Source organism: Nilaparvata lugens, chromosome 5 (genome assembly GCF_014356525.2).
Source record: "Nilaparvata lugens isolate BPH chromosome 5, ASM1435652v1, whole genome shotgun sequence".
Taxonomy (NCBI): Eukaryota; Metazoa; Arthropoda; class Insecta; order Hemiptera; family Delphacidae; genus Nilaparvata; species Nilaparvata lugens.
In genome coordinates, this window is record NC_052508.1 from 20,295,946 (window position 1) to 20,323,721 (window position 27,776).

The 27,776-nt window shown below is 34.7% G+C and overlaps 1 protein-coding gene across 2 annotated transcripts in view; it reads left to right on the forward strand.

Annotated features, from left to right (window-relative positions):
• LOC111043263 (hemicentin-1) overlaps positions 1-26,205 on the forward strand; it is an 86,880-nt gene extending 60,675 nt beyond the window's left edge. Inside the window, exons 3-14 of one of the 2 annotated variants that reach the window (XM_039427870.1) lie at positions 3,679-3,939; positions 7,714-7,904; positions 10,959-11,224; positions 12,465-13,955; positions 14,523-14,675; positions 15,708-15,984; positions 16,927-17,101; positions 18,146-18,339; positions 19,373-19,393; positions 20,378-20,539; positions 21,088-21,252; positions 22,192-26,205. In XM_039427870.1, the coding sequence (XP_039283804.1) occupies positions 3,679-3,939; positions 7,714-7,904; positions 10,959-11,224; positions 12,465-13,955; positions 14,523-14,675; positions 15,708-15,984; positions 16,927-17,101; positions 18,146-18,339; positions 19,373-19,393; positions 20,378-20,539; positions 21,088-21,252; positions 22,192-22,379 (3,544 nt within the window). In that variant the 3' untranslated portion in view covers positions 22,380-26,205. The remainder of the gene's footprint in view (positions 1-3,678; positions 3,940-7,713; positions 7,905-10,958; positions 11,225-12,464; positions 13,956-14,522; positions 14,676-15,707; positions 15,985-16,926; positions 17,102-18,145; positions 18,340-19,372; positions 19,394-20,377; positions 20,540-21,087; positions 21,253-22,191) is intronic. The other variant, XM_039427871.1, reaches the window with a different exon arrangement.
• The last annotated feature ends 1,571 nt before the right edge of the window (positions 26,206-27,776 follow it).

Genomic DNA, 27,776 nt, shown 5'->3' on the forward strand with positions numbered 1-27,776 from the left:
TGTCGATCCAACTCCATGTGGTCCGGGAATATGGTAGCCGGAATCGTCTCCTCCAAGGGTTATAAATTTAATTAAGATGAAAAATGACTTCTGCTTCACAATAGCATCACGAAGTCTTTTAAGAAATTTAATAATTTACTTTAACTTTAATTTTTACAAAATTATTAATAAGGTACTTCGCTCTAAAATATTTGGGGTCCTCTTATGGTGGCATCTGGCTGGCGAGTGCTGGTTCTTCCTTCTCAAGTTTTACAGATCCTCTTTCCGACTTTCAAATTAGCATAAAATTTAAATATCTTAGTCCTCCGCCATTTAGGTTCAAATAGATCTTACAAAAAATACCAAAATATTGCTTAGATTATATGATTAATAATTTCTTTGCATTCGAGCCATATCGATAACATAGATTACACAAATTTTAACACAAAATCTAGAATCATTATCATATCAATAATAGGATTGAAACAGTCTAATATAATCGAGGGGACAAACATGAGTTTAACAGATGTTACATGACATTCTATATCGATGAGAGACGTGAGGATTTTCCCAAAGGCATATCTAAATAATATGTCGTTAGATAATGTGTGGCAGTATTTGATGTGCTGGCGGCCACTTTGAAAGTAAAAAAGGGAAGAGAGCTGGAAGAACTAACAAGTCTGGAGCATTATATTAATAGAAACATGGTTCGATTGAGAACAGAAAGAAAACATGGCCAAGACATGAAACAGGGCCAAGAAATTCTTCTTCCTTAACTTTGCTTGTAAAATGACATAAGATACGGCGGAAGAGTTGCTAAGAACTCATTTTTCTTTTTAGAAGGAGAAAAACTTCGAAATAATCTCTTTATACTGCATTCCTCCCATTTCAATTATTTCCGAATAAGTTTTTTTCAGAAGAACAAAGTTTTGGGTCGTCTACAATAGGGGGGAAACAAAACTTCACATTAAACCTGGAATTCATTTATTTGAAGGGTGCAGTTCAAAGATTAAATTAAATCCAATGAACATGCTCCATTTATACAAGAATTCTACTGAAGATAATTGATTCGCATTGCATTTTGTAACATGTACTGATGATAGATTTGAAGTTTTCCATTGATGAAATGATTCCACTTGAAAAATTAACATTATTACTGGTAAAATAGATTATCAAGATGTAGACAATTATATCGATCCATATCCCCAGTCAATTATTTTGTGATAATATTTCCCTGTAACCGAAGTAATTCTATAGAATTCAATGATAAATTGCTAAAATCTTCAATCGTTAAATTGATTCAATTCTGTATTCTGCTAGAATCTATTCATTTTCATAACTTTTCTCCGCCGTTCTCCCATCCTTCCATATTTGAAAAATGGGTTTTAGATTAATGATCATAGAAATCCAAAAATTATAACATTTCTACCTGATAAACTTAGTTGTCAAATTCAGAGTTCTTGTGTTCGATTTCATGCACGCCCAAGTCAATTTCTTCCAACAGACAATCTCTTCTGAGAATAGTACTTTATCCCTGTTTTCAGTTGTCTTCTTACGTCATTCATATCTCCCCCTCAGCCCATCTATTCTAACGTATCTACAATTCCACATAGTACAAAATTCCCGTTCTGTTGAGCAAAGTGACATTTCTAAGTAGCCTCTTATTCGTGACAGTCGCGTATTTCTCTCTGTATGAGATTCCACTTATGTGCTCGAAAAAGCGAGGAATATTTAGAAAACAGAAACGTCATACGTCAAACAGATCTCTGTGAGACGTCACGCTCATAGTCAGTAGTTGTAATAATGGCATCCTTGAGAATTATAATTTCAATTCAAAAGACTGGAGACCATCTACAACAACTGCATCCGCCCATTATGTGCTCTTTTCTTTCTCAGATAGTTTTCGGCCAGAAGTCTGCTGCTGCCTACTTATAATATCCCCACTCCTTCCACTCAATTACAATCGTGGATGTCTTTTATTTTGTCTGATCCCAACAAAGGCTTGCAACTGAATTCCCCGCTGACTTTTGTAGCGTTGCCAATAACAGAATAATCTTCTATTCATCGCATCAATATCATTATTTACGAAAATGGCTTGAATAGAATAGACCTTATTTCTTTGAAGATACAATGATACTGATCCTTGACCCTCGACTAACTAATGATTTTGCCATTGGCAAAAATAAGACTTCAATGTGATTGTGATATTAAATTATATCATTCTAGAATCCATATACTGTATTGGTCCATGATATTCACGCTTAGGTCATTTATTTTTACTCTTGACCATTGTATTTGAAATTTTAAGTTATTGCTGTGGAAAAATCAGAATTCATTTTCAATATCTTGGGAAGCTATACATGCGTACACCGTACATTCAACATTATTCATTTTGATTGTCTTGAATGGAAATAAATCAACCGCTTCTGTAAACTACTTACAGTAACCAAGGCAACTATTATACCTTTGCTTGAATGTTATCAATGTACGGTTAAGTATATCTAGTCCAATTTGAAGAGAGTGAATTCTAAAATTGAGTAGATTTACTTGAGCATTGCACAAGAGAGTAAATGTGAAATCGAGTAAATCTAAAGCTATCGTTGGTCAACCTTGTTGGTTTGTCAGACTTATCAGCCTCAGGCGCACATTCAATTCACTAGTTTCACTCTACTAAAATGGGAATCAATTGATCCTTATTCGATCGCAAATGTAGAGGTAGAGTTAATAGGGGATTAGCACATCGATTCATGTTATTCAGAGCAATGTGTACATCAGGCAAAGCAAACTATATTTGACTGCCATAGTTCTAGTACTATAGTTCATAGTAGTTCATAGCAGTACTGTGCATAGTTCTATGTTGACGTGATTGCAATAGCCTAGTACAGTTTCATGAATGTGACAGAAATATTTCTCACATCAATGTCGTATTCAACATAGAAAATCACATCTTCCACCACACTGAAATGGTCTAACTCTATTTCTCCTTAGCACGAAAAAGTACAACACCAATTACATTATTTGATCTCAAAGGAGAGTATTTTACCTTATTCCAAACACGAATACTACTTCACTAGTTCACTAGTAGCACAGTAAAAAGATACATAAAGACTAATTATAATAAAAGTAAAACAGTAAAAAATACCTATGTTGATGAGAGATACAAAATATGGACCATAGTAATGAAATAATTTTTCTAGCAGTGACAAGAAAATTGATTTTGAGAACGTTTTAATTGGTATCGTGTTAGTTTGAATCTGCGATTTTATTTCCTCATCATTGAGAAATTGAATAATTTAAGATTGTAATGATTAATCTTCCAACTATTTGGATCAAACATTTTCTTAAAAAAATATGTATGTGACTTGAAAATAGGCAATGATCTCTATCACATATTCTAAAGATGTTATAGTTGACAATAAATTGAAATGATAATGTTCTTTTAAATATGTTGGGATCAGTCATTTTCTAAAAAATATATGTTACTTGAAAATAATCTCTATTACGTATTTCAACGATGTCATAATAGACAATCAATTAATATTTTTTTTAATACATTCTAATTAATTTATTTATTGTGGATACAATTACAAGTCATTTATTATAAATACCATTGAGATAGAACAACAGGCTTAGCCCAAGATTGATGAAAATCAAAATCAGTTTTCCCAAATGTGATGAATTCTTATTGTTTGTTTGTAGACTGGACTTCAAGCCGGACCAGGGACGCTACGACCTTTTGATCTCGAACGCCAGCTACGAGAGGGACAACGGCAATTTCGAGTGTCGGCTGAAGGCGGGAGGCAGCGGTCGGGACCTGCACTCTCAGGCATTCACTGTCACCGTGCTCACGCCTCCCGGTCCGCCTCGTGTGTCGCCCGCCGCCAATCCCGTCGCCACCGAGGGAAAGCCACTCGAGCTAGCCTGCTCCTCCGCCGGAGGCAGTCCTGATCCAGTCATCAAGTCAGTAGCACTACACACTATTCGCAATTACAACATTCTGAAACACATTGGAATCTTTCCCCAATCACAACATTTTCAAATATATTGCAATGTCTCCTCGATTTAAATAATATGTATTCAGTTACCAGTGGTTCGGAGCTCACCTATTTATGTCATTCCAGTGAGGTGGCTCTTATTGCCTCAACTTTGCCCACATCACTTGTAATGTTATCAAGAGCAAATAAAATACATTTATCTATATTTTCTATCATTATTAGGTTCATTACTCAAGCACAAGTCTAGAGCATAATATGCGACACTAGCCGAAAAAAATTATATAGCAAATCAGTGATGAATGGAGAACTAAAGTTGAACTTGGTAAATCATTGCTTACTGAATTTCCTGTTTTCCAGAACTGATGAATACCTTATTAACGTTCATACAGTGAGGGTATTCATTGAAAAATTTATTTCTAGTAGTGTTTAGCTTCTAAATATATGTTTAGGCTACTGGAATCATTGTGGTATTTATTGTCCTTTAAATCTTTTATTTATTGTCTTTTGTACTTTTATTGTCCTATTGGAACACAATTGTACTTTGTACAGAACATTAAATTAATTTAATCATTATATTGTTTCAACAGGATCTTGATTTAGTGGAATTACATCTTGTGTATTAATGACAGTTTGTAGTTATGGTTATGACAGAACCCCATCTGCGTTATTGAATCGTGGAGAGGTGCAGACCACTTAACTGGTTATAGGATATTCCTGGTTGTAGGCTACCAGGTGGTGTGCTCACTAGTTCAGTAGCATTCTAAATTGATAATGAAACTTGTGAAACTCAATTAGAAAATCCATCACAATGCAGGGGTATTAATAGAGACTAATTGTTTGAACCCGGCTCTGTGGGAATCTGTTTTGTGGCGTGGCTGAAATCTTTCCAAATTGTAAATTCCAAGCCAGCCAGCTTGGCGTACGTGTAATCCGTACAAATCTTGCCAGACTGTTGTATCATAGCTCATTCAAGCACCACCCCTCACCATTGCTACATGTACGGGGCTGGTAATCCCCGGGAAGCAATATTCGGCGCCGTCATTTACTATTTACCCCTTTATACGATCGCCGAGGGCCATTAGGAGGAGTAAGCCCCGCGGAGACAACGCACTACCTCCGGCTAAATCTTTAACGCGACGCTTTTCCGTAAATGGAAACCGGCAAAGCCCCGAATAAGCAGTTCATGAACTGGGGACTCAACCCAACGACCGGCCACTGCACTGCAACCCTTGCCTAATGCAGGGCACTCATCCGTGAATCGACTGCTGTTCAATCATTAATAACAGATCAATTAACATCGTAATTCAATCCCTTATTTTATTATACATTCATTAAAATGCGAACTGCCCGAGCAATATCCTCCTACCTCCCCTCAAATGATTATACAGTATCAGTTTGTTTGAAATATTGATGCTCAGCTGTTTCTTACGTAACCCTTCCTACCCTACCCCCTCACCAAAGTACTTGCTAACTGCCTCGCTGAAGTTCGGAAACAAGAGAATGGGTTTGAGCGGAGCCGAAGGGATGAATATACCAAGTAATTGTGCGATGATTCATTAGTTGCGTGTAATAAATCTGGGAAACTCAGCTCACCCAATTAGTGCCTCTGTGGAGTTTTTTTTAATTGAGAGGATGAAACAGGAAATTCATTTGATCTCTCATCATTCCTTGATTATTAACATGTAGAATGTTGAATTCATTCATGTACATAATTAGTAGACACACCAAATACGGAATCTATGATACTTTGTTATCTAAATTCATTCAATGATTCAATGCATTTTTAGTAGCTACTCTTACTGACAACCTCGATATAAAAATATTACTCAATGTTTTTAAGTTTGCAATCTGAAAGTGCTTCAAACTAGCTTTTCACTTCCTACTCAATATAGCCTCAAAGAGAAGTAAGATTTAATGAAAACATTTTCATCAAACAAATTTGAAACTGGAAAAGTCCTCTTCACCTCTCCAACTCGGTGTAACTTGGATAAGTACAGTACATCGAAAATACGACTCCACTATACAAGATTATAGAAGAAGAAGAAAGTTTTCTCGGAAAGAATTTGCCGATTTCAAAGTTATCTTCAGTTGGTGAGCGCTCTAGTACCTACTTGTTTCGTAGCTAGTTCTTCAGCCAGAAGATTTGCTAAAACTTATGTTGAGAAACAAAAGCATCCCCTGAAAAATCTGTGCCAGCTTCTAATTATAAGTTTGCCGTGGAGCGAGACGAGCACCAGAACGCACAACCATCACTAGGAACGATACAGCTCGTCAACAACGCAATTAAAACTTGTGATCAAGACCGCCAGCCCAACAGTAGCGCTTTCTGCAGGAGTTACCTGAAAACAAAGCATTAGTATCCGAAATTATTATTGTTGTGTGTGGCCTCTCATTGTTCTTGGTACCTATTGCCGAGAATTTCGAGAAACAATCGGCTTTGTAGGATTCTAATGCGATTTATCAACGCTGTTATTCCCATCACCGTAATTCTGTCCATCAAAACTTTGGACTTACCTGTTAGCTAATCAAGTTCACATTTGTTGTTCAAAACTGTCCTCTTACCTGACTAATGCACGATAATTTCATCGAACAACAGAATCTTGCCTCTTGTGACTGTAGCTCGGTTTTGTTATTCTGTCACTCCGAAAATCTGGCCTTTTGTAGTCCCAAGAGAGAAAAGCCCAAGTTTCTGTCAAGTCTAATCCTCGTTCTAAATAATAAGGTTTAACGACCAATTTATTCTCTTTTGTATTCTCTCTATTCAATGAAAACTCTCTTGATTGTTCTTATTTAGAAGACGGTAAAACGATCATCGAATTAAGAAGCTTTTGTTTTCCTATTACCGGCACTTATTACGACATAAAGACATGCTTTCTGCTTATCAAGTTCTGATTGTCATACTGAGCTACAAGTAGGCCTATATTACAGCATTTAAGTCCTACAATAAGAAATGAACAAAAATCCTTTGAAATTTAATGCTAGAAACCTTTATCGGAAAATACTAAAAGTTAATGCACCCATCCGACTTCAGAAAATCATGATTCAAGTGATTGTGTTATGTTAAGTTCTTATTTTCAACACGAATTCAAACTGTGAAAAACTTAGTTCGACTAAACTAGACTAAGCTATAGAACTTTAAAAGAGTATTTTGAATATAGAAGAGTTGATCCTTTACATTCATCTGATCAAAACCCATATCAGGTCATTATCGGACATTATCTAATGAAATTGAAGGAGGAGGAATCTCCTCTACTGGATCGTGTCTTTTTATCAATTTCATCGTACGCTCATGATGAAAAATAATCAGAAATGACTCTTATAATGAAAATGTTACTTTTATCAATTTCATTGCAAGCCCATACTGAGCTTGATTCGATAATGGTTCATTTTTTTCTATTTTAATAGAACCATACACTATTGTTGAATACATAATGATTGGTACTGTAAAGAATTTCTACATAGAAATTTACAGCATGAGATGTGATGGTTTGAATTTGATACTGCTTTCCTTAGTACTTAGTTGATTGAAAATGTGGGATTGACAATGTTGTCCACTTCCTAACACTCTTATCTTCTTATCGAATTTACCTTTATGTATAATTCATTGCACCATATTTATGATGTACAATACAAATCCTATCAATCTCGTATTTTTTCGGAAGATGATATTTTCCATCCATTGATTTCAATTGTTGAGAATTTGTTTGAATGAAAAATGACATTTGCTTGGTGTGCACAGATGGTACCGTGAGGGTGTCCGTGATCCGATCGAGTCGGCAGTGAAGTCGGCGACTGAAACAGGCGTCACGTCCGTGCTGACGCTTAAGCCATCCAAGAACGATGACGGCGCTGTCTACCGCTGCACTGTCTGGAATCGCGCTATGCCCGCCGGTGCGAAGCTCGAGGCCACTGTCACGCTCAATGTCAACTGTGAGTACACTTATTCAATACTTGACACCTAAAATAGGATCCTTAAAAGAGGATTAAGTGAATATTTTCAATATAATTATTGGGATGATTCAGTACTTACAGTAGTATAATTCAGAACATTAATTTACTTTTCTTTTCAGGGCTATTGATTATTGAAACAGAGTAAAAATTATCATCGAGTACCCTTCATTTTATTATAACACAAATATACCGTTTATTGTGTTATTAAAATAAAATAAAAGGTACTTGATAATACTTTATTGTGCTTCAGAACATATATACTTTCTGTAGGTATCTATAAATACTTATTATAATAGAAATACTGATTATTATTTTAATCTTATTAAAAAAAACCTCATCTATCATGAAATATGAAATTTAGCGAAATCAATGAAAACTTATTAAAAAGTATGACGGTAGCCTACCTCTTTGTTATGGTTTTGAGGATGATATGACATAATTTCATGATATATGATTTGTTGCTTTGTCACAGTAACATGAATCCACTTCTTATTGATAGAGAAATTAAATTCACCAACTTTTTACTTCTCTAGACCAATACATCATATAGCATTCATCTAGTGATTTATGGGCTTAAATCATATGAAACTTTAATAACATTGATGTAATAAGTTTATAAAAATTATATAGAGCCAAACTCACTTCGTAATGACTGGAAAACGCCTGATTTGGCCTTCCGGTAGTCACGCCCTACTCAATCACACGAGCAGTCGCGTGTTGTATTTTTTACAACATCCAATTTTTCAAGTCTTATGTACTCTGTTTACTGTCAAAACATATTAATTAATCGTATAATTAATTTTCCATCTTCTTGGATTATTTTACGCCTATGAACATTTGGATGATTACCATTTCACAGCCCAATAAGGTACATCAAGCAAAGCCATCTATTCTGTGTTATTGGTTCGTTTACAGTCCCCGGATACAGTCTTTCCCTATCTTATGCATAGTGCGACTTATGCACTGTCGCGACTAAATGGAACATAAAGACTGAACCATTGCTCGGTTGATACTGCAACTCAGTTGAGTGATGGGGGAAAAGTTTTGGAATGCATAGGTGATTCATTCACTGATACCACCCCATTCAATAGTTTTGTGCAGCAAAAAACTGACACTGTTGTACTTTTTACTACAGCGCGACTGCGGGAAGGTTAACAAATAATTTATTGATTAATTAATTTGTATTAATGTGTATTTTATTGAAATCAGTTTTGGGCTTTGAAGCCTGTTGTTTCCATTTACCTGTGTAGGCTACTGTAAATAAATGTATGAAGGATTGGGCAGAACAATATGAAAATAACTTTTCTTATTGCACAGCCACAAAATTTAATCAATTTTGCAACTTGACATGACTGGAAAAGTAAATTCCTATTTTTAGAAGGCTCCAAACTCATCTGAAACAATGAACTTTTGTCTGGCCCAGCTACAAAGCAATGACTTCATGAGAAAACTTTGAAACTACATTAAATGTAATTCATCTCATAATTTATGGCTTGACCCAGTGAATTTGCAAGTTTGTTGGTCGTAACTTTGCAGCGTCAAAAGGCTACTGGTTAAAGAGTTGAAGTGGGGAAAGATTAGGAAGTTTACGGTCATTCATACTTACTTCTTTGCCCCGAGCTAAATAAGTTTTGCATGAAGCTGGGGATGAAGAATTTGTTATTTTATATTCTCGCAAGCAGCGTTTATGACTCGTAAACCTCCTTACAATTTTGTCACAGCTCTGGCATTTCTTTGATGGTACTTCTTTGCTGTTGTAGGATATGACATACATTCAAGGATCGAGAAGTTTGTGGTCTTGTTCTCAATTGCTTCTTACTTGTAAATCAGTTCCTGATTGATGTTTCTTCTTCTATTACATTTGAATATTAATCTAGAAGATACATTGATTCATAAAATAGTGCGATTAGGAATGCCAACAAATTGAAACAATGCAAATCCATGTATGATTCCATGCATCTTAATGTGGAAATTAAAATATCAAATTTTGATACAATTATTTTTTGGATCTAAGGTAAGTCTCATACTGAGAAGCGACACGATGTGACCCGAGTCTGCTAGATGAGTCATTTCATTTGATCATATTATGTTCACATTGTAGCGAAGCTAACACGTGTAAACATTATAATGTGATCGTTATGATGTTAACTCATCTTATTATATCAACTTATCTAGCAGAGTCGGGTCACGTCGTCTCACGTCTCAATTTGTGACTATAATGAGGTCCACGTTATAATGGCAGTATTTGACTAACATTGGTGTTGCTATCCTTGTATATCACTCGAAAAAGCATATAGCACTATCTTTTCTAGCTACACAACGTTGCCAGATCCTTCCCCAACAATGTAGAAATACATTGTTGGCATTATGAGAATTGATTATTCAATCATTGAAAAATATTTTTTCCTGACGAAATAAATGTAATTGATAATTTTAAACAAGAATGAACCGTTAAAATTAATCAAAACACTAGGATGTTGTCAAAAATATCACTTATTTATCGTAAAATTACGAACATGTTTTATTGTGTATCCTAACCTACAATTTCAAAGTTTTGAATTTTTCACACTGAAGATGACACCATTGGTGTTGAAACATGTTTATAATTTTACAACAAATAAGAGATATTTTTGACAACATACCAGTGTTTTCATCATAGATAGATATCACAACATTTCACCAGTAACACCAACAGTATCTAAAGTTGAAATTACATAAGATATACGAGCGTCAGCTATCCTTCAAGGCAGAGAAACGGTATCGCTGTTCTCCTATCTTTCTACACTGACCTTATAACTGACCTAGTGGACCACACTAAATAGCCCCATGGTATTCTCTCAATACCTGTGACCTCTATTATTATGTATTATCAATTTGGTTCTGTGCGACCTCACTCGGTAGTTTTTCAATATTAAATTGAATCCAATGGAATCTAACGCTAATACTGGTGCTAATCCTCACGTGATAGTTTCAATATCAGAATTGAATCGAATGTAATCAAACGCTAATGCCGGTTCGTTGTATGTATTGCAGACTTTCCCCGCGTGGAGATCGGTCCGGAGAACCCGCTACGCGTGGAACGCGACGGGACGGCGACGCTGCAGTGCAACGTGGACTCGAAGCCTCGCGTGAGCAATGTGCACTGGGCGCGTGACGGCCGCCTGATAGCGCTAGCCTTCACCCACACACTGCACCGTGTCACCGTGCAGGATGCTGGCAAGTACACCTGCACTGCCGACAACGGACTCGGCCAGACTGGCAAGGCCGAGATCGTCCTCGATGTACAGTACCCTCCCAAGGTAATTCATTCACTGCTATTATAGAATTAGTAAGAAAAAATATTAAAAATAATAGAGTGCATTATGTATATGATCATCTCACTGAAGTATTTGAATGCAACGTGAATATACTTGAATCATACTTCCAATGATATTACTGTACAATCATTCAAATTACTGACTTTTTGTGTAGTTGAGAAGTTGATATTGTGGTAATTATTCATATTGAATGAAAAAGACTAAGAAATTGTCAAAAAACCACTGATTTATTGATAATTAGAAAGACCGGTTTCGGTTATTACACCATTGTCAATCTCTGATAAACCTCTCTCTGGTAAATCTCTGTTTATCAGAGATTGACAATGGTGTAATAACCGAAACCGGTCTTTCTAATTATCAATAAATCAGTGGTTTTCTGACAATTTCTTAGTCTTTTTCATTCAATCAAATTACTGAACTAATCAATATTTGGATTCATTATTACAGTATAAAAAATATATAAATATTTATTTGTCTAGCCTATCTGTTTTGTTGTGAAGGTGATGTTGTGGTAGATATCCTCATTGAATGAAACTATTATTGTCAAAACCAATAATTTATTAAAACAGTTTGAAATCTCAAGAGAGTTAAATTTGATATCAAGTGATCAAATCAGTAATTCAAGATCTCAAAGGTTTGAATAAATTAGTGATTTTAACAGTATTAAGTCGTTTTACAATTCAACACATTTTTATCCAATTCAACAGAAAATACACAATAATAATGAAAATAGTGAAACAATCCAATATAATGAAAATACAGAAAACAGGCTTCATGGTGGGGTGTGCTGAATAGATCGAAAGTATAAATGCCTAGCCAGCCATTTTGTTCAATCATAATTAGAGATGGAAATGACAATAATCATAATATGTTTGTTATGAATCATAATAAATTAATACATTATATTCAGTATAATTACATTACACAACTAAAAATCAATGTTCAACAAAGCAGAAAAAAATTAAAGTATACTTGATCATATAAGCTTACTTCTGTAGTTCCAGAATTATCACAATATTTCATTTAACACAACAAATTAAGAAATGCTTAATATACCTAGATAATATTTGGACAATTTAAGACAAAATTAGGAAATTGAAGAAGTTTTGGGCAATAACCTGTTTTTTTTCTTTTCCGACTACTGTATTGTTTACTTTATAAATACGGTAAATAAATAATATGAATTTATAAATCAACACCAATAATGTTATATATTTGACAGGTAACGGTTGAAACTGGCCCTGGTGTTGCAAGACAACGGGAAGCTGAAGAGGGAGAAATAGTGATGATCAAATGTAACGTTTCGGCGAACCCAGCCCCAATCACAGTCGAATGGACGAGGGAAGGACGTCCTGACTTCAGGCAACCAGGAGATGTGCTGACTCTGCACAGAGTGACAGCTGACTCGGCCGGAACCTACACGTGCCGAGCCGTCAACATCCTCAACCTGTCCAGCAGGCAACGAGTCAACAGAGTTGGCAACGCTTCTGTCACTCTGCTGGTGCGCCACAAACCAGGCCAAGCTCAGATCACTCCCGACAGACCGATCGCCACCGAAGGATCAGGAGTCACTCTCACCTGCTCAGCGTCGCCCCCCGGATGGCCAGTGCCGCAGTACCGTTGGTGGAAGGACCTCGAAGAGATCAGCAGCGGGTCATCATCTCAGGTGCCCACCCAAGCAAACGGCCCCAAGTACAACATCCCAGCTGCACATCTTGGAAGTGAAGGCAAATACCATTGTCAGGCGATCAATGAAATGGGTCACGGAGAGATAGCCACAGTCATGCTCACAGTCCACCAGCCTCCCAGGATCGTCTCCAAGCTGACACCACATGTCACCCGGCGTATCGGCGATTCCGAGTTCCATGCCATGTGCAAGGCCCAAGGCAAACCGAAACCATCGATTCGTTGGTTGAAAGATGGCAAGGAAGTATCGCCCAAGCTGTACGAAATCTCCACTGATGAATCGGAAGGCCGCAACTCGGTTTACACTGTACAAAGTACTCTACGATTCTCTGGGAGGGATAGACGTGAAGGTACACAGTTGAACCCCAAAGATAGAGGAGTGTATGCTTGTGCTTTCGAGAATGAAGTGAAGAAAGTGGAAACAACAATGTATCTGAGGATTGAACACGAACCAGTTATTCTCCATAAGTACAATAAGGTTGCTTTTGATCTCCGTGAGACTGCAGAGGTTGTGTGTAAAGTTCAAGCATACCCACGACCCGAGTTCCAATGGAGTTACAGCACCCACAGTGCTCCTTTACTGTCTGGTGACGGTCACTACGAGATCAACACAACCGTGAACGAGAGTGGAGGGGATGTGTACACGAGTGTGCTGCAGATCACCAACATCCAGGACGGTGACTACGGCGACTACAATTGCCGCGTGGCCAACACGCTGGGCAGTGTGAAGACAGCCATTCGTCTGCAGTCGAAAGGCCCGCCCGAGCGACCCGAGTCGCTGTCAGCCGTCCAGGTCGGTCACAGCTTCGTCACCCTCAAATGGACGCCCGGCTTCGATGGCGGTGTGCACACCAAGTACTTTGTGTCGTACCGGAAAGTGCTGAAGACCAGCGACGAGGATGTGGACAGTGACTGCTATGCGAAGCGCAAGACTGGCCCAGCCGACAGCTGGCATGAGTTCGACTGCCAGCGCATCAATCCTTGCAATGTCACTTCTCTCGAGGAGCATCAGAGCTATGAATTCAAAGTGAGTATCTCAACGCACTCTTTATTTCAATCACAATTATTAAGAATTAAAAAACTGAAAGTCCTTTAGAGAATATTTGAAGTCTTGAAGCACAGATACCTGTAATAGTAGGTAGTTCTGCTTGAAGGCTTTACAACTTACAAATAAGTTCCTGGAACGATTTCTTGTTAAAAATTGAGAAACTTTTCTCTGCCTAATCATAAATATCTTTCAATTCTAGATTTGAATCTTTTTATTCCATTTGAATTGTTAAAGTGCGTTAATACCAAGCTAAAGGGTTTTGAAAAATTTGGTGGCAGTCATTACAGCTTTACAAAAGAGAGAATTTCATCACAAATCTCCACTTTTTTTTATTAACCTCCCTTCTTATGGAATATGTATAATAATCTTCTGTTCATCAATATTAGTATAAATATTTCTTTACTTACACAATATGTAGAATATTTAATAAAAAGGCCCTTGTTGAATGTGATTTTGTAGTTTTAACTGAAATCTTAGTACCTCCTTGTTTCACTTATTCTGGATTGTTAAACTTGATTTCTAATCTATAAACATGTTTATTTACAGATGAAAGCCTACAATACAAAAGGAGATAGTGACTACTCGGAAGTTGCGACGGCCATGACCCATGTAGACAAGATCCCAGCACCGCAGAGAGTCACCTTCGATCCAGAATCACACGCCATGTCCATCAATATTGCTGCCACATGTTTGCAACTGGTAACAATAATTATTTCAGTAATCAAAAACTCAAAATCTCTCATTATGTTGAATGTTGAAAATTCTCTCAATTTATCGTGAAGAATCTTCACACTATTTATTATTATATTTACTTAGCGTATGGCTTCCAAGTTCCAAGACATCAATTAATATGTATTTCCACTCTATGCACATCTCTGACGAAAAGAAGTAAGAAAGCATTATTCCCTTTTCGAGATAAGAGAAAACAGTAAGCAAATTATAACGTTTATCCATTAAAAAAAACTTCCCTACTATTTTCACAAGTATTTCAATATCCTACCTACAAATTATTCAATAATAATGGATACAATTACAACTTTCCTAATATTAAACGTGTCTATTAGTTCCACAAGTTTTTTCAATACCCTACTTACAAATTATTTAATAGTTGCTACAAGTGAAAATCGTACAATCTCAGAAACAGAATAATATTCAAGATTATTTTTTGTCAGACATTTGCAATAGGCCTGTCAAAAAGGTGAAAATCCAGAATACAATAAACAGAAGTATAGAACAGGCTCAACTTGTTCCTCTGCCGAATTTCAAATTTAAATGGATACAAATTACCATGGATACAAGCTGTAGCTCCATTATACCATAAAAACATCAGATAGCCCATAGTATAGGTCGTTTATGTTCCAAATTCCAAGCCGATTTTCTGTTAACTCGATTACTGTCGACTACTGTCTATTATTACTTTTTTGGTCGGGTAAGAGTGTAAGAACGGTACATTATGAGAGACTATGTGATCAGCTTCACGAAAAAGATCTGCGTGGACTATTGACTTGACTTAACCGTGACATTTGGAATATAAACGCCCTAACTTATACCATGAAATATATTCTTATGCTATCTTTTCTCTATGATTATACCGAATCAACAACAATCATTCTTCTCGGTTTTTATTCATTCATTGTATTTTTATTGCACCCTACTCTCTCTCTGGAAATTCTTCCTCTTAATAATTTATTCTAATGGAGGTCTAATCAATTTTGGAATTGTTCTTGGCAGGATGGAATCGTGGAATCGGCCTCGAACCACATTCCGGATCCAACATGGCGGTTCGTGGAGTCGCTTGTGCTGGCACCTTCCGGCGGCAGTTCGAAGCGGTCGACCATCCTGTCACTGATGCCGAAACGCAACGCGGTGAAGAGCGGTGGTCGCTCCCTGGAGCCTGAGGATGACGACCAGCTGGTCATAGGCCATGCCGCCGACAACATTCGTGTGCGCGTCAAGCTCTGCCTGCAGACCAACCACGACATGTGCGGCGACTACACCGAGGCTGAGAGTGAGTTCGACCTTCATGAAAATGCCATTTGTATAAAAAAAATTTAAATTATAAAAGGAACTTTATTCTGCCTTTAAATAATAAAACAATTACATACAATAATAGTTTCAAAATTATAATGGCAGCAATTGTGTGTATAGAAGATGTATTATATAAAACACTGTAATATAGAAGCTGCCAATTCGAAGCTTCAAAATAGTCCATTTTTATCATGAAAACGTTGAAACTAAAACTATGTACTAAATGAAACCAATATTTTTTCGTGAATAACGCTCATTATGAATATGGCTTGTGTCGCATTGAAAACTTGTATTATTTGAGAGAGGTTTAATTGAATTATAGCATTTATCTTCACATTGAAGTTGAATACAGTACGTAGAAGACGTACAGGAGAGGTCACGCGTGCATGTAAACTTAGTGTTGATTATGTAAAATTATTGACCTGACTTGTCTTATTTATTTATTATTTTTATATTCCATAACTGGAGTCCTTGGAAATCTTGAGAAAAAAATGTTTAGCAGTTTAGCAAAACCATGAGTGTTTCTTGGTAATTAAAATAATTATTTTGTATAGTAAGTCATCCCAGGATCTATTCTATGATTTGAACGATTTATTTTTCATCTATCTCTATATTTGAAATGAAATTAATTCCTTGAAAAAGGAACAAAATATATTTTCAACTGAATTCACTTATATGTACATTTATTTCATATTCATAATTAACATCTTATAGTTGAAGATTTGATATTTTAGTGAATTATGTGGGCTCTACACTTCATAATGGAGACAATACAGACAAAAACTCAGCAATCTTATGCTTTTTGATGCCAGAAACACGGATCTGCCGTCGGAATTGCGTAATTTGCAACCGTTTCGAAAATATGGAGTTCTTGTTGGTGTAATTCGTGAACATGAGTTCAATGGATGCAATTAATTTTCAGTCGGGCCCTCCTACATAAAAGAGGCATCGACCCTGGCCACGCCCACCCTGGTTGCTATAGTGGTGTCGTGTGTGGTGTTTGTGCTCTTCATCGGACTGCTGTTCGTCTACTGTCGCTGCCGCAGAGTGCAGGGCAAGAAAGCCAACGGCAAGGACTACGAAATGGAAACATCAACGTGAGTAGCCTTATATTATATTGAGTGCCGGTTAAATTTTAATCGTGATTAATTCCACGAGAACCAATCAAAGAAGCCGTCTTATCAAAAAGGCCTTCTCTGATTGGTTCTCGTGAAATTACACGGTTAAAATTTAACCGGCTTTAGTGCAACCGGGGCCTCAGACACTAGGAAACTACACCACAGCTATATATACTACTACTAGAGCATCCTTAATTTATACCTCAATTTTAATGCGTTCTGTCCCAAACCAATGGTTATAGCATTTCTATATGCTTTTTCCACAAATAAAAACATCTATCTATTTCAATTGAGTCGAAACTAGTTTCAGACCAGCTAGTCCTAACTAGACTGTACAGACTGACCTAACTGGACAGAAGTGCAACTTAGCTTTTTCAGAGGTTGAACAATGTGTCCAAATAAAGTGAATCAACATGGTTTCGAAACAGGAGAGTAAATAATTTTATTATATTAACAATAAATGCAATTTTCACTTGACAGAATGCTGTTTTCGTACTTTGTAACTATGAAAGTATTGGAAAAACAAAGTTTTGTTGAAAGTAAAGTCGTTGCATTTAGACTGCACAAAGCCAGCGCTAAGCGTTGTCTTCATTGACTCTATCAAAGTGTTTTGTGTTTGAGAATATCAATATTCACAACCACTCCAAACTCTAGAACCATTGTGATCTAATCAAATGCTATTATGGTACTGAATCAATATTTAGTATTTTTAGTATATCAATATTTGATAAAACTATAAAATAAAGGCTTTTTATTTTTTTGGATTACCATTGTTATCTAAAAATGTATTTCTTCAGGGCTTCAATTTGACAATTGAAAAGTAATGTCATAGTACCCTTAAAAAAACTTTTTAATATAGAAGGAATGGATTAAGCTTCCGAAACTGGTTGTTTTGTATTCTGTTATTTTCTATTAAAAAGTTTTTAAAAGTGTATTATGGTATTATTTTTCAATTACCATTGTTATATTTCTTATTCCTTATACTATTGACAAGTAATAATAATATATTGTTGATTTTTGCAGTGTACACCCAAGTATTGTGCAACAAGCTCCTCCACCTTACTACCCCTCCTCCGGAATGGAGAACAAGGCTTTGGAGCACTCTTTGGATTTGGCTTTGGACGACCCTGCCAAGAATCCAGTCTATGCCGGCCAAAACGGATATGGATATCATGGAGCTCCTCACAACAACTCTCAGCATCCCAATGGAGGTGAATGTAAGTGCAATTATCATCACATTTCAACACTAATAACTGAAACTTGAAATTAGTAGGATCGATCCTTATTTCCCATCATTATATCATACGATCATACCTACTATTTCAGTCTTAATCTTGAAAATGATTGATATCAGCTAAAAAATTCATTCAACATACCGAAATAGTTTGAAAATGTAGAACAGTATCATAATTTCATGTGTTTGTTAGTAGAATATCTACTTTTTAGAAAAATCAATCATTCAAAACTAATTTTTCCAAGATGAGTAATATTGTCTTCATGATTCCTTACCTCGCTAATCTTCACGATTTTACATTCAGAAATGCATCACATTACAGTACATGGCATATAGATTATTCATTTCTTATGTTCAAAGCAGTAGTGATACTATAAAATAGCTTGGAACCAACCATTTATGAACCTTCCTTATTTTATATTATTACTTATCCCTGATGTAAAATACCTGTTTTCAAGGAGCTTGCTTGTTTTGACCACATTAACTTGAACTGATCGAACACTGTACCCTAAGTCACATGCATATTCAACTATTATGATTTGCTTTCGATTTTCCCTGTAAATTAACAATCATTAATGGCAAGTATCATCTTAAAAAGTCAAGGTTATGATATTCAATTGTACAAACTGTGAATGTAGCATCTACAAACTTGTAGCTGAACCTTGATCCATACAAAACATTTCTATTACACAGCGTTGACGATCAGTTTCATTGTATTCTTTCTCGTTACATGTAGACTTATTTCAAACTTCAGTGTATTTTTGATTCTGGGAAAGATTGGAAGTGCAATACGTACTTTTGCTCTACTAAATTGAGAATTCATTATAGGCGTTTCGCTTTGTCCAAACGTCTGATTCCACGATCATAACCATTCAATCAGTACAGAACAGAAATTATGGGTTTTGCTAGTAGTTATTATTTGAAATCCATGTTGAATATCAGCTCATAGCTTTTTAGATAGATTGTAATTAGTTGCGAATCCTGGCTAGTAGTCCTAATAGAAGTTTTTTTCACAGCCAGCATACAGCGTGCTGAAGGTAAGATGTTATGAGGTATGGCCAATGAATTTTCACTTTTGCTGTTGTGTTTGTGGTGTGATAGACAATTTTTATTTTCCTATCATTTTTTACCTTATCTATTTTTTTCATTCTGAACTTGAAATATAAAAAAATCCCATCTAAAATTAGTCTGTTTCCCAAACAACTATATTTATTCTTTTCTACTGTTTATTGTTGCACGCGCCTCCTCTCATGCTCTATGTTGAAAATACAGTCATAGTTTGAGTTTTTCTATGTTTTCTTTTATTTCTTCGCTGTGTTCTAGATTCTATCCTGTTAAAACCTAGGTACCTACTCTATTATATATCTATAGCGTGCTCTTCCTGCTTGAAAGTGTTTATTGTGAAAAGGAGATATATTATTCACAGTTTAGGAGATGAAGGACAGAGATACTCCTCATCAACACAGCAATCACATTTTTAGAATGCCTATTTTGAATTATTCCATTCTGTAAATGTAATTTTTACGAGAATAATCAAAATCAATATTTCAACGATTATTGAAAACTAATTCTAATTCATTTTCACACAAAGTTTTGTTTTTGCTCAGAAAAACGCATATCTTTTGTAGTTTAATGATGTAATTATTTGACTGGAGAACAAAGTTGGAAAACTACAAGATTCCTTGTGAAGAAAATCATTATTTGTTGCATATTTCAAAGGTTTTGTAGGAATGAATAAGATTTAATTGAAGATCTGAGGCGCAGTCCTCCATTCAATTCTATTAAGAATGTGTAGATTAGATTTTTATGAAGATGGAGCTCATTTATAGAATGTCGTACAGCAATGAGAATCAATATACCGTATGCAATTATATTGTCACAATGAACAATAATGCTATTTTATAGTAAACAACAATAGATGGGAAATAAATAAATCAGAACTCATTATGAAATGATCAATTTGTTGAATTGTAAATAAGTCACCTTCCTATTCGTCTAATCGCATGATTTTTTGTTTCCAGGGGTAAATATGGCTTACATGGAGAACAGTTATTCCAACTCGAATAATGGCGGATCAGTCAACTCGCAAGACTCCCTATGGCAAATGAAAATGGCGGCTGCCAACAACAATGCAAACCAGAACAATCCACATCACCACATTTCAGACAGAACTAACCATTATGGTGAGTTACCACACTATCAATAGATTGGCACTACATATACAGTAATAACTGTAAATGAAAATATAAATCTCAGTACCCTTTTAAATTATTTTGTCACAACATATTTCGGACATTAATGCCATTTTCAAGACTTGAATAATGGCGAAATTAATGTCCGAAACATGTTGTGACAAAATAATATAAAAGGATACTGAGATTTATATTTTCATTTATATTAAAAGTAACCCTAAAGAAAAAATGCAGCAATAAATGTATAACAACAACTGAATATAGATTGTAATATGTCTAGGCATATACAGTAATTTATTACAGTTCTTCTACACAGTAATAAGTATGGTCGGTACCAAAATTTGAATATTAAGTTACAAAGTTGAAGGAGCTCAAGTAACAAGTCAAGTATGTCAAGTCTAAATTACATGATTAGCTATTATTATAAATCTGTACATACCTCATGCAGTAAATCTTATTGCATCTATTGTTTCAAAGAGTCGGAATTCCTTCTTGAGATGGGCTTGAGTTAATATTATTAATCAATTTTTGTTGAGCAGGTGGATACGACCCCCTGACTCATGGAGGCTACGGAACTGTGGATGACTACGCTCCTTACCCGCACCTCGTCCCCTCTGCCACTCCGGACTATGGTCGCAACAGCAACAACCCATCTCGACAGGACTACGCCTCTGACAAATCCAGAAGAAGAGATCATCATATAGGTGAGTAAAAAATGAATAGATGTACTTATATCAATACTACTACAATACTTTACATTGAAAAGAATAATAGGTTTCTCTTCAAAAGATATTATGATAATATACATAGGGTACCAATCTATGTGTAGAATAAACATTTCAAAACTCAATTAAATTGAATAAAAAACACGATTGGATGAATTTTCTTCACTACTGTGTTAGATTTATGGAGTGTGACTGATATGAATCTGTCATTCATGATCGACACTATATTTTTTATAGGTAAAATTGATTTATTAGATGACTCGATTAGTTATTAATTTATATCTATGATTCTTTCCTTCTAGGAATACTTGAAAAAAATACTATTTCTTGGATTAGTTAATTTTTTTCAAGACACTTGGAGAAAGGAAAAGGAATCTATCAAACTAAAATATATTTTTATGATATGATATTATGATAGATTGATAATAAACAAAAATTCTCAATACATTGAATTTCCTCTTATTTATCTGAAAAACATCATGTGTCACCTTATACAGTAGTTTATACCACTCCATCAATTAAAAACTATATTGTCTCTTTCTGTATTTTATACAAAAAAAAACTGCAAAAACTATACACATATTTTATGAGGAGGAACACATATATCCGCTGCACTTGAATAAATTAAACCGATAATGAAATAAAATACACAATATTTTATAATTTGGAATGGTAAGTTACCATTCCATGCTTATTCCATGTTTTATTTTATCATGGAAAATCCTACATCTCTGAATATAGTGTTCAATTTATTTAAATCGATAACTTGGAAGCATTAAATCATAGTACGTATTGAGGAGAAATTCTCTTTGAATATCCTGGAGGTACTGTACTGAAATTGAATACTTACAACTCGTATCATTTCTGATATTTGGAATTAAGAACGTTATTAACTCTTGTTTACTATGAATGTTGCAGAATCACCATACCGCGATGTAAGCGGCCTCCCCGATCCGTACCTGGAGCACCAGATGATGCTGGAGAGCGAGGAGAACAATCTGAAACCGCAGCAGCATCTGTCGTTATCGTTCGACGAAAGTCTCGAGTCCGGTTACTCCACGCCCAACTCCCGCAACCGGCGAATCATCAGGGAGATCATCGTGTGAACAGTGTTCAGTTGCAAACCAACTTGTCCAGATTCGCGTTGTTCGTTTGCCGATCTGAACGGAGTTCCTCCTTCAGTTAGAACTCGGTAACGACAATTGTTGTTCGGTGGAGTGATCGGCTTAGAAAAAGCAAAGGTACAAATTTCAACTCTTCTACCGAACTGTCTTGAAACATTTCAGCAACAAACCGATCAACGTTTGTTCTCTACTACAAACGATAGATCTCTATCTCTTGTTATCTGCTCTTTCTCTCCAGAGCAAGTGTATAGAAATAATTTATTGTATTATCTTCTGTAGATAAACGATTTACTGTTACATTATGACTCATGACTTTTCACGAATGACTGGAGTTTAATGATGGTGATAGAAAAGTGACGCCGACATTGTTGTAGAAGTATTTCGAGTAAAAACGAGCCGCCATAGACATTTTTGACTGACTGATTCAAGGACTATTTGAATGATTCGAAACTATTGTTCTCCGTGTAAATAATTGTGTGTGAGTGTGTGTATGGTACGGTATCTTATGAGCCTGTTTTCGAATGATAAGACTGAACGTCTTTTAAATTGTAATGTTTATGTTAGGATAATTATTTACTACTTTTTATATAAGAAGCATCTTGATGTAGCAATAACTGATTTATATCTAGTTTCATGGAATGGAGTATGAAGCTACATTCCATATATATTGCATTTGGAAGGCATAGTTTTCACGCATTTTATGTGCACATTATATTGACTTGGTTGCGTACCAACTTGCAATACAGTTCTTAGGTAAATTGTGGTAATGATCCATTTTAAATCCGATTTAAAACTGAAATCGTGGAGGTTCTCGAATTCTTTTTTCGTAAATCAATATGAATCGATAGGTTGTATCTTAAAATGTGATTTACTGTGTATTGCGTCCACTTTTTGAGATATTTCCACATAATCTACATATTTATTTTAACGATGTGATTTATTCCTCACGAATAACGAAGTAATGAATTGAACAGAAACTCTAGTTTAACAAGAAATATTTTGAATATTGTGAAACATAGTCTTGCTTCTTCAACATGTAATTGAGTGGATATATCGTGTGAGTCAAAAATAACTTTTTCAATTTTGCCTCTCATAAATTGATGTCTTATTGCTCATTCGTATTGACTAGTGGACCGAGGTTTTAATGAATGATGAATTATATAATAGAGCAGTATGCATAATTTAAAAAACGTGTTTTTTTATCAATGCAGTTTTGATTATTATGCACTTTTTTAAACGTTTTTTTTTAGTCTTATGGATTGACTCTTTTTGTTGAAAATGCAGCTTTTATATTATAGCAACAACTGAAGAGATACATGAAGCCTCTCAATTGATATTGAAATCATATTGTGCAATTGACTGAATTCGTGGAGAAATTCGTAATTTCTTGAAAGGTAGAAATGAATCTGTTAAGTGTATATACATTTTGTGTATAAGTTCTGTTCATATTTAGTTCTATGTACGGTTTAGATATTTTGCGCATTCATCATCAGAGTATTATTAATTTGATAGTAATATTTTTACGTTTGTATATCAAAATTTATATGTATTATTTCTGTATATATAGTTTTATACTGAATGTATTTTTTACGTCCGAAGAATTAATTTGTAAGATTGGAAATTCATTCTCGAACAACTACTTGTAGATTGAAACTAGTGCCATCGTTTCTATTCCATCTACTAGCGATGGGATGATAAAGGGAAAAGTTTTCTTTATGAGTGGAAATTTCAGCTTAAGTCAGGAAGTGCTCAATATTTGAATAGTTAGATAGTTATCTCTATGAAAATTCAGTGCATATAGAGTCACTGAACATCGTGTGTGTATTCATGTGCTAGTCAAGTGACGCAGCATAACCTGAGGAAATATTGTTCGACTAATGAATATTAAGTTATAAATATTGTTCAAATACGGTAACCATGTTTTAGTGGTCTGTTTGGACAAAAAAATTGTCTTCAACTTTCCATTGGTCATGAAACATGAAACTGGTTTATTCACAAAATATATTTTAAAATAGTAATGCTTTGATCAAAGGAATATTTTTGTGGAGATGAATTGAGTTCAACATTGAATGAATATGGCATGCACTTTCAAAGCTGTGGCATGTACAGTGGTACTTAATTTCTTTCAACTTCAATATTCATAAATTGAATAACATTCATGATGCAGCTCAACTAAAAATCATCAAATTAATCTCTAATAAGTGGTATAGCAATTTGAGTAGATCATTTTCCAATGTAAATAGCACATGCGATTCCTTTCACTAATATTCACTGTAATTTTTAATATTCAAATTGGTAACATTGAAAAATAATTGCAAAGTATTTTCAAAATAAAAACAGAATTGAGTTTTGAAAATATTTTGCTATTGCAGAATATCTATTACGCTTGAGGATTGGCTATTAACATTTCACAGGGATTCTATTCTAATGTTGAAAAGAAAATTTTGAACTTTGAATGAATGCCTGTGAAATGTTATTACAATCTCATTTTAAGTTTCCTTCTTTATCCTAATAATGTTCTATTCCAACGGTTATGGCTATGGGATTTCAGCTTTGAAAGTCCAAATCATATTCATCATTAAAATTCATGTTCATAAAATTTTATATTTTCCTATTTAATTTCCATTTTGAAATGACATTTGAAAATTGAGAAATAATGTCTAGGAGTAATAAAGTAACAATACTTTTCAGTACTTTCGTACTTTTCAATACTTTACGGTACTTCAATGATATTGCGTTACCGAATCTGGAACAAGTAATTGAAGAATTAGAAGTATGAGAATTAATTATCAATATTTATGTTAATAATAAAATATTGTGGAGCTTGCTGGCTCAGGTACGCGTTAGAGGTATTCAGGTCGCACCCAGGTAATAATTTCAAGGACGCTGGCGTAAATTGAAATATTGTTAGGTAATACAGAATAAATAATTTCCCTTCTTCGTGTTTCTTGGAAATCAAATCAAGATTATAATCATGTGTTTTTATAGAATTCTTATTATATTACTACACTTTGAATGTTACATTTTTTATCTCATCAATAATTAAAAAACAATTTTGATTATCTTTCTTCTAACAAAGAATTCATTTGAATTGTACATTTATATCATTCTTCGTATAAATATTCATAAATTTCCCCGTGATTGTCAAGCGAATGTTTCTTCTGATAAATCTATTATAAGTTACTTGATATTTGGATATATGTCAAATTGAATTTATCTTTTTAACTATTATATCTTCAATTCATGGTAATTTCCTATTGAATTACCAAATTGTAGTCAAATTCTAATCAAGTCCAAATCTCACAATTATGATCATCTGAATGTTTTTATTAGTTAGGAAAATTCTATAAATGCCTCTGGAAGGTTGTCCGATTTGGATTCAATTAAATATATGGTAACTTGTTTCCAAGTCATGAAATTTGATCATTCAGCAATTCAATCTCTACAAGTACTGTATGTTTTTATTGCTTGCAATATTATTATTTTTTTTAAAGATCTCATGTTTTCTATTGTTATTAGTTTTTTATGGGTTTGAAATCTTTTAAAACTAGAAATTAACACTATCTATAAGATCTTGAGAGGTTATTACTATAAATGAACAAATAGAATTAAATTATATGATGATCATGCACTGTCTGACTTTTACAAAAATGGAATAATATAAGTGCTGTTCAATTGTTTTTCCCGAATAATTATCGTATTTTATCATTGATGGTATGTATATGTGAGAGAATGCTTTTGTGTAAATTATTTTTAATTATGAATGTTGCAAACTTTTAAATACAATATAATTTTATGTGTACTTTTTTATTTGTGGTTTTTAATGAATTGGTAGTACCTTTTCCTGTAGCAATAATACTTTATTTGAGTATTGAATAAATTCTATAGAATAGGGATTCAGAGATCACACCGGTGCCTGCTGCATAACGGCGAAGGGAGCAGGATAATTTCCAAGCTGTGGTTAAATAGTTGAAATCGTCGCTGTCATGCAATTCCCGCAATGTTTTTGTACGTTGACCAAATGACATCCTACTTTATTTTATACGTTATGAAAAGAAATACATCAATGAAATTGAGTTCCTAAAAGGAACAGGCCCCTGCCTGTTTCATAAAAATTTAGAAATCCTGTAATACAGGAACAGCTGATTTTATCGGCTATATTGAGCATGTAATTGGAATGGTGATTCTCCTGTATTACAGGACTTGTAACTTTCATGAAACAGGCCCCAGGTTTACTTTTCAAAGCTTATGAAAAACAGCTGTTTGAAGAATAGTCACTGCTGTCGCTAAAACTCACACCTGGAGCCAACGCTTTTTAATCGCTCCAGTTGATCTATTATAGATGATCTATAATCTATCTATTTTAAGATGTTAAGTTTCCAATCGAGTTCAGGCTGTATAGTGCCAAGTGTACCCAAACAGGTCTTTGAATCTATTCAATAATCGAGTGAATAATAATCAATTCAGTGTTAATCGATATGAAGCAGTTCCAGCACTGTAATTGGAGAGATAAATATTACTTTTGAATAAATAATAATTAGAAGTGTTGATCGTCGGATATTTCTTCATTATTTATGTAAGTTACTTCTACAATAACAATTATTATACGATATTCAGACATAACTACAGAAATCCTTATCTTCATCAGAACCTGAGCAGATGACTAATAATTATTCTTTAATAAGCTCAACTCCGCGATACGGTAGCCTGGATGGTTAATTAAAGTGGAGTTACATGGAACTCAATTCTGATCTTATCGAATGAATGAGTGAAAACTACTGTTGAACGTGATGAAGTTTTCAATAATAAATTGGAGTGTGATGAATAATATTATTTGCCTTGATCAAGAATTTCAGAGTTTGATCGTGTAGAATTTATCGTTTTCTTTAGGCCTTTCACAATATAATATTATATGCAACCTTCAAAGCTTCAAACAATAGCCTGTGGTAACTTTTCTTATCTACTTAAGAATCGAGGATGAGAAAACTATATTGGAATAACTTTTTAACAATAATTATGAGAACTCATTAGAACCAATATGGCATATTCCGTATTTTATGAAATGAGGCGATTGAATAAAGTGAACTATTTTATAATAGTGATCAACACTATTCAATCTGTTCAATACAGCTTTGAGTTTCCCTCTTTAATGAAGTTTAACTAACACTTGGAAAAACGACAGTAATTCCTGAAATATTCCCACTGTACTTGAACTGTTTGTTTCTGAGTCCACCTCATCAGAATGGTTGAATCAATGACGGGATTATACATTCTTTACCTTTAGCATTCATCCTGAAAAGGGAATTGATACCAAATGTACTATAATAAACATCATATATTATATGATAGAAATAATTTGAAGGATTTAACCATCCTATT